The sequence below is a fragment of the Crocodylus porosus genome, unplaced genomic scaffold, assembly GCF_001723895.1.
Source record: "Crocodylus porosus isolate Cpor-Errol unplaced genomic scaffold, CroPor_comp1, whole genome shotgun sequence".
Lineage (NCBI taxonomy): Eukaryota > Metazoa > Chordata > Crocodylia > Crocodylidae > Crocodylus > Crocodylus porosus.
This window is the reverse complement of record NW_017728921.1, coordinates 19314081-19322829: the sequence shown is the minus strand read 5'-3', so window position 1 is coordinate 19322829 and position 8749 is coordinate 19314081. Positions and strand designations below refer to the sequence as shown.

Here is an 8749-nt window from a genome sequence, read left to right as displayed (position 1 = left end):
ACAGGTTGATGGGATTCTATAGTGACAAGTGCAAGGTGATGCACCTAGGGAGGAAGAACAAGCAGCATACCTACAGGCTGGAGAATTCCCTTCTAGTCAGCACAGAGGCAGAAAAGGATCTTGGTGTCATTATTGATTCCAAAATGAACATGGGCTGCCAATGTCAGGACACGGTCAAGAAGGCTAACTGTACCTTGTCATGCATCCACAGATGCATCACAAGCAGGTCCAAGAAGGTGATCCTCCCCCTCTATGCGACATGGGTCAGGCCGCAGTTGAAGTACTGCATCCAGTTCTGGACGCCACACTTCAGGAAGGATGTGGACAGCATCGAGAGGGTCCAAAGGAGGGCCACTCGCATGATCAGGGGCAGCAAGGCAGGCCCTACGAGGAGAGGCTACGGGTTCCTGAACCTGTTCCGCCTCCACAAGAGCAGGCTGGGGGGGGATCTGGTGGCGGTCTACAAACTGGCCAAGGGGGATCAGGTTATATGAGAGTACCTGTTCCCCCGAGCACTACTGGGAGTAACGAGGATTAATGGTCATAAGTTGACTGAGAGTAGATTCAGGCTAGATATCAGGAGGCACTACTTCACAGTCAGGGCGGCTAGGATCTGGAACCAACTTCCAAGGGAAGTGGTGCTCCCTCCTACCCTGAGGGTCTTCAGAAGGAGGCTAGATTATCACCTGGCTGGGGTCATTTGACCCCAGGTTTCTTTCTTTCCTGCTGTGGCAGGGGGCTGGACTTGATGATCTGCTCAGGTCCCTTCCGACCCTACCAACTATGAAACTACGATGGACTGTATTCCTGGTACTGGCAGTCTCAACGTCTTCAGCTGTCTCTCTCCAATAGTTAGAACAATGCTCATGCTACTAGGATAACTATTACAAATCTGCCTGCTATATGAGCAAATCCCCCTCTTCTTTGACCGCATTTGCTAGCTATTTGTAGGACAGATGTCTATGTAAGGAAGCTTAACTACCATGAGAAAAGCAGTTAGCAACTGCTACAGCCACATCAGCTTTTACATTCCTGTACAACAAAAGGTTGCCTTTTTTTCTTTCAGATAAAATTCAAAGTACTCTCTGTAGGGTACTTTACAGGAAGACAAGCCAAATAATAGCTGTTGAACACCTACATTGCTCACAAAGGAAGAAGCTGACTTAAGCACCTTGAACAACCGTTTCAGAGGTGTGCAGCTTACTTCCTCTACAGCAACTGTTTTCTTAAAAAGGGTTTTGTCCGTATCAGTTCTACTGTAATGGATGCAAATGCACCTCACATATGCAAGGTAAGAATTTCTATTTAGTACCAATGAACACTACAATTGCCAATATGCTCTGTGCCTCCCTACACTATCATTCGCACCTTCACACAGAAAAGCAGCTGCAACTCTTCCTCGTTTCCTTGCAATTCAAACTCTGTTAGTTGAGGACTCCAAAAAGCAGGGATGGAGGGTCCAAACCCACTACAACATCTCAGAGAATATGGTAAGCATTCTTTTTTCTAATGCGTCAGCATGGATCCTACGATAAGTGACTGGTAACCAGCACTCGCTCAGAAGATGGAAGGCACAAGGGATTCCAGCTGAATCAGTGGAACAGTGACTGCAGAAATGCTGTCCTAAATCTGGCATCTCAACTAGCAGCTAAGTCCAAAACAGAATCTTTGACAAAGGTGAGTGGGTTACTTCCTGACTCAGGAAAAAGGATTCTTGATATGTGATTTGAGAGGTACATCCAGCTGGTAACACAATTAAAGTTAGTGCATTATCTGTTTTGATGTTCTTTGTAATGAGATGGCTTAACCCCTAGAATATCCAGATCGGGAAAGGCCGAAGGGTGTGATCCTATCAAGATAACAGAATAAACCCCTTGATACATATAATATAAGCAGACTCTTTTCTCTCCATGTCAAGTTGGGGTTTACGAATAAAGCAAGTGTTTTGGTTGAGGTGAAATTCTGACAACGCTATAAGCATAAATTTAAAGCCAGGTATTAGCACCACTGGGCTGACAGATGCTATTGTATGGGCAGGGATGAATGAAAGGGAGTCAGTTGAAGTGGCTGATGTAAACCACGTCTCCTGAATGATGCACAACCACTAAGACAACTGTCTTCAGTGTGACGTATTGAAAGAAGCATTCTGAGAAAGGTTCAAAGAGAGGTTCCATGATCACCAGGAGCATCATGAAGTCCCAGCAGGTATAGACTTTCTAGCTAGTGGTTAAGATGGAACAAAACTGTACACTAAGACAGTTAACTCAGATTGCTGTAAGGCAGCCCTTTCTAGACATGAATAATAGGTCAGCCTGTTATAAATGAAATAATTAGTTGAGGATCTTCAGTACTGAGGCCTGGAGTGGGTGCAAATCTTTGGCTGGAGTTCCTAAGAACCTCTTCCGTTAAGAAAATATGTTCCCCTGGTAAATACTTTTTTGCTCTGTATCAGGATTTTCTGGACGTGCAGGGAGAAGTCCCTTTCTGCAGTATTCGACCAGCCAGAAACCACAGTGACTTTGTGTCTGGATAGAGTACCTGGGTAGGGTGCCATGAAACTATTTCTGAGTAGCTTGAGAGCTAGATTAGAGACTGTACATTTATCAGCCAAAGTCATCTTGACCGCTATGGAGCTAAAATAACAATATTGGCTTTGTCTCTTGATTCTGGAAACTGCTTGTAAATCAAGGTTAATTTGTCACTTCAAGAGCACTGGTAATGATGACTAATTATCAGTAATTACCAGGGATCCAGGTTTTCCATTTGCTATGGAAAAATACAGTAAAACCCATATTTTCTCATTTTAAGGAGAAAAACCTGGATTTCTCTTTTAAGAAGAAAAGCCCAGCTTTTCTCCTTTAAAGGAGAAAAATGTAAGTTAAGGAGGCTTTCCCCTTCCAGGCTAGCAGAGTTCCAGCCTGCAAGGGGCTGGGAGGAATGGGAGGAAGGCGGTCAGGCAGGGAGCACCATGTGCATGGACACACATACACATGCACATGGCCACCAGGCAGCCTGGAGAGCAACTCCCGCAGGTAAATTTGGGGGAAGACAGGACGGGAGACAGAGGCCCTCATAGTGAAGAAGGGACAGAGCTGGGAAGGGCTGGGTGTGGGCCCTGGGCCACATGTGGTTGCCAGGCCCAGGCAGGGAGTAGGATGGAGCTGTGGGCAATTTGTTTTGAGGCTGGGGGGGCTGGCTCCCTGCCACTGCACACACACTCCCAGGGGGACATGGGAAGCACATGCCCCCGGATCTGTGAATGGGGCAGGGATGGGTGCAGGCTGCCCACTGTGGGCTTGGGCTCCCCGCCCTACTGTCCTCCCCACGGGGCTTCCAGGCACGACCCAGCAGGGAAGCTCAGTGCTGCCACCACAAGCCCCATGTTGCAATGATGAGGCGAGGCACCCCCTGCCCGCCCAGCAGCAGCAAGGAACACAACCCTGTGCTGCCACCTCCACTGCTACTGGGCAGGCAGGGGGCATCTCACCATGGCAGTGCAGAGCTTGCAGCAGGAGCACCAAGCTCCCCTGCCCCACTGGGTCCCACCCACTGGGTTGCAGAGGCCCTTGGGGGAGGGCAGCGAGGCGGAGAGCCTAAGCCCGCAGCAGGCAGCCTGCACCCCCTTTCCCCATGGCTCTGCTCCAGCCATGCTGCCTGTGAGGGAGGGCGCACACTCTGCTCCCTGCTGGGGCCACAGCAGCCACCACCTCTTGTGGGAGCATCCAACATTTGGACACTGCTGTGGAGGGCAGGGGGTTGCGGACCCAGGAACATGGCCCCATACCTTGGCAACTTGGGGGCCCCCCTCTGGCAGGGCTGAGGAAGTGGGGGGGCTGTGGATGGGGGGTTGAGGGCATTGGCATGGGCAGGGCACTGGCATATCAGGGCTGCTCAGTGCCACAAGGCAGTTGCGGGGTGGGGAGGAAGAGAAGCCACAGCTGGACCCACATCCTGGTGAGCTAAGAGGGCAGGGACAGCTCTGATTTTCCATGATAAGAAACCCAAAAATAAAATTCCAAAATTTATAGGTATTTAGAATGTATTTTACTATAGTAATTGGGGCACTGGTAGGCTACCAAATTGCTTTAAAATTGTAACTATATCAATAAAAATTGTATTCAATTGATTAGTGGCGTTTCATTTTAATCACAGATTTTAAATCAGAGAATTTGCAGTTTTTAAACAGAGAAAACCAGGATCCCTGGTAATTACCCATTTTAGCCCTTTGTAAGATATATTTTGCATGTCACATCAATACTTAGTATAGAGGTTTTTTTTATATTTATAATGAAGAAAAAATATATTAAGAATGCTGGGTGTAAACTGAACATATTTTGCTATATGAGAATTGGATGATTATACATACAGATGCTTAAAGTACAATTTCGTAGTACAAAAATTTAAAGTGCAGATTATGATGGAATAGAATAACAACAGATTTTTTTTTGCTTCACTCCCTTATATGTACTCATTGCCGAAACAAACGATAATTCTACACAACGGGACAATTAATCATCTATATCTTGCTGAGCCAAGAAAGGCTGAAGAGTATCCATTGCTTCGCAAACTATCAGCTGGCTTGACAGGTGCTATGGAAAAGATAGGTCAGTACTTTTAAAGATGACTAATTATCAGAAGCAAATTTCCACTGTAATTTAGTAAGCATAGACATTTATAAATGACTACACTTTAGCAGATGATCCATTAGCCAAGTATTGTGTATATAAATCAGTATGATAATGATGAAGATTCAGTATACCAACTACACAAACATAGAAATGAGTTAAGCTAGGCAATTGATTAACCAAATCTTACTTTATTACCTCACTTATCTGGTGTTTCATTGTGGAATAGACTTGCCCAAGTCAGAGCTGGAGCAGTCACAGAGTCATATTATGTTTTTAATATGCTGGAGCAGTCACAGATACATGGGTGTCATATGTTTTTATATGAACCTGTGATGTAGGAGTCCCAGCCATGTCCCTACCACTGTGGCTGGGTTTGATTCTAACCTGAGCAGTAGTAATTGCATTGACAGAAATGTCTGCAGTTCCTGGAATCAAACAAGGTTCCTATGACCTCTATCTCTGTAATAGCTTAAGGGGCATTTTCCCTAGTTCACCAAGAGAGCTAGCAAGAGAGCAGGGAAAGGGTTGCTGTCATCTCCTTTTAGAAATCTGCCTTTAACACCATTTAGATAAGCATAAGTGGATGGCCCTCCTATTGAGAAGCATCCCTGCTACAAATCCACACTTGTGGAGACCTTTGGTGCTGTGGAGAGTTTGAACATGTACTAGTAATGAACAGGCTCCATTGTGAATCATGCATTTCTTATGGAGTTTGGTATCCTGCTTCTGAGTTGATAGAGGTACTGGCAGCAAGGAAGCTGGTACTGGTGCTGGAGTCATCAGCACCAAGACCTTACTCACTGAGGAGTTCACTGCCTTTGAGGGAAGTAATGTCAACATCACAGGTTTTGCCTTCTTTCCATTGCTCAATCCCATAGTATGACAGTCTAAATGCTAGCTGATACTGGGCTGCTCAGCCTCCCTCTCCTCATAGACATCATCTGTGGACCCAAAATTATGTGGTAGGACTGCTCTAAAAGATGTAACAAACTCAGCCACCCTAGCCTTGTGGGTCCAGCAGGGAAAGGATTTTCACACAGAACACCAATCCAGGATGGAGCTCTCTTTTAACTAGAGGAGATTCTGACTATAGCTGTCCCTTTTAGGGATTATTCTGTCATAGGACAGATAGGGTTTAAATCCTGAGGTTTGGATTCTGCCCCCAAAGGTGATTTCCAATCCATTAAAGAAAGTCCTGTAGATGAGTGTGAGGAAATAAAATTTCTTCAGAAACACTGGCTGGAAAACATCCACTTAGGATCTCTGAACAAAATACCACAATAGATACTTGTAGGTTTGTCTCATTGTCACTGACTCTAAGATTGTAAGAGGCAGTAAGAGGAAGAATTATGACTGCTATGCCCTTTTATACCCTTCTTACGTGGGAGGCAAGGTAGCCCAGGGAACACACACAACCTTCTTGGACACAAGTACTAAAAAAATTCAGGTCTTGTGCACATGAAGTGCATACACATTAATAATGGGATCTGCATTGACAAATACACAAAGAAATCTGTCTAACTGTCTCACATTGTTGGCTGAGAGGAACCAAATACATACATCAGGGCTAGTATAGGTGACGAGAGATACAATAAGTTATTTTAACCTTTGGTACATAGGTGTTTTCATTGCATAAAGTAGAGTTCAGAGTATTTGTTGCTTCTTCAAGTGAGTTGCTCCGTTAACATTTTTAAGGAAAGATGGTTAAAAGCAAATCCTCCTGATTGCACAGAAGTCAACTAAGAGGGCCAGGGAACATTCCCAAATGTTTACGAGGAAAGCAATGCTTTGGGGAGATGGACAAGGCCAAGTTTAGATATGCCCACATGTTCTGCTTCCTTCCCCATTTGCTAACTCTTGTTATAGGAAATTCCTATCTGTTCTGATTTTAGCTAGGACAAAGTAAAAGCTTCCCACAAGTTTAGTTGGCAAGCACAGTCCATACAGATTCTATAGGCTTTAGCTGCTAAAGCAGAGTGGAGCCTTACATGGGACTGTTGTGAATACACTACTAACAGAGAAACCAGACCTACCTTCCTAATGCAGAACTTGCTCAGGCTCTCATTATAGCGCAGAATGACCACTTTGTTGGGCATGGCAGCACAAATGCAGAGTCCATTCTCAATCTGTAGGGAAGATTAGAAATACTGTGTCATTCCAAAGCTATGGAAAACATTCTGAATACATGAGAGAGTGCAGTTTACCTCTCACTAAAGAGTGATTTGTGAAGATCAGCAGGTATATTCGTAATAGGATAGCAAAGAATAACTGCAGATTAGTAAAAAGGCTCTTTACATTCTCAAAGGAGAGAAAGTATCTAAACTGCTTCTATGATTTTTTGTGTATCTAAGGCAAATGTATTAAAAGAACTGCAAGCTTTTAATAGAAAGGATTTTTCATTAAGAGAGATAATGAATCCAAACAAGTTACAACTAGATCCAACATGAGTAGATTAACCCCTTGAATTTGTATCTTGAACAATGCGTTAAACTGAATGATGTTCAGCTTTCCCAAGGACCTGAGTCATCTGCATAGACAGTTTCTGCTAAGAAATTTTTGTAGTGGCCAAAATTCCACATTGAAACTGGAAATTGGCACACATGCTGGACACTAGGAAATGGTACAACTGCATGAATAAACTGTCTACCTTGGAAAGAACTACACTGTTCAAGAATGAAAATAGGACTTCATTAATCATAAGAGTCTAAAAATGGAAATCAATTATCTATAGTTATGCTGTGTTTATCTCACGTCCTTATTATGTAACAGGACATCGTATAATGTCACTTAGTTGCCTGTTTATATTTGCGGTTCTTTCTTCAAATCCTGTCCCCACTCTATTCTCTTCCTCGCTTAGCTTGGAGAAAAATAATTAAGACAGGAACACAGAACCTGGACTCAAATTATGACAGAGGATAAAGTTGTTGACTTGCATATTTCTTCCATATCTCATTGTGCGTGGGAGCATCATATGGAGAGGCTGAAATACAGTGCAGGGCATTAAGGAACTATATCTTACCTTGCCAGCAGCAAAAAGGTGACACCCTTTGACAGCCTCAAAGATGTTTGGTGAGATATCAGGCTGGGCCGGGAGGTGAGACTGGGCTAGAGACTGCTTTACTTTCTTTACATCAATAAGACAAAGAGCCCTCTCTTCTCCTGAGAACAAAAATGGTTACATTTTGTCAATACTATGTAGTTGAGCAAAAAAAGAATCTCATTCTTTTTTCTGCAAGACCCTATTCTCTTACACAACCAGTAGCTTCTCATTGTGGGAACTCAGGTAACAACCACAGAATGCTATGTGTAAAAAAATAATTCCATAATATACTTGTTAAAAGTGCAAGAGGAGTTTACATTTCTTTCCTACAAACAAGAAATGTTTTTTAAAAGGTCAGAGCATAGTGTACAGCAAGTCATCTCCAAGGTATCCATACTTTTTTTTGTTAATCCCTTACACAGAAGTTTCAGTCATTATAATGTGATTACTACTAGATCTCCAAGCCAAAGGCAGGCTCTACAGCTCAACATTTTCACAGGCAGAATGTTCTGTCCAGTAGACATGTAGCCAGGGAGACATATTGGTACCATTTTTTCCTGCTTTTTTTTTTTAAGCAGAAGATGAAAATAACCCTAGTTACGTTACATGGGCAGGTATTATGAGCTCTTGAAGATGTCTGCATCAAGAGAAAATAAATTGGTAGCTGATTAAAAATTGAAATGTGCTCCCTGACCAGCCCTACAATTTTTTAACTGAAGTGTTTATCTCAGTCCTGTTGGTGCAAGGTGACATTCAAGGACCTAACAAACCATCCCCATTTCCGCTGTGGCCCCCTGAGCATCTAAACTGTGAGCTCCAATTGGGATCTAAATTGGGATCACTCCAAACAAAAGCTATTTCTTCTCTGCTATAGCTGCTCAGAAGCATCCCATACTGCATCGCAGAAGAGCAGTAAGCTGCTTCTGTTGTTCCACTGCCTCCTCCTGATGCACTACAGGAGTGCCGGAAAGAACAGTAAGGACTGGAACTATCTGAACCCAGTCAGCTCCTAGCCAAGAATGGTATCCTTCCCCATATCCACCCAGGTCTCCTGCAAGATAAGAAGAAGAAACTGGGAAGC

At 43.8% G+C, this 8749-nt stretch overlaps 1 protein-coding gene across 6 annotated transcripts in view; it reads right to left on the bottom strand.

The window, feature by feature from the left end:
* Positions 1-8749, bottom strand: part of CIT (citron rho-interacting serine/threonine kinase) — a 111429-nt gene that overhangs the window by 14889 nt on the left and 87791 nt on the right. For all 6 annotated transcript variants that reach the window (XM_019539237.1, XM_019539239.1, XM_019539240.1 and 3 more), the window contains 2 exons: positions 7648-7787; positions 6662-6754 (listed from right to left, as the gene is read on the bottom strand). In XM_019539237.1, coding sequence (XP_019394782.1) covers positions 6662-6754; positions 7648-7787 — 233 coding nt within the window. The remainder of the gene's footprint in view (positions 1-6661; positions 6755-7647; positions 7788-8749) is intronic.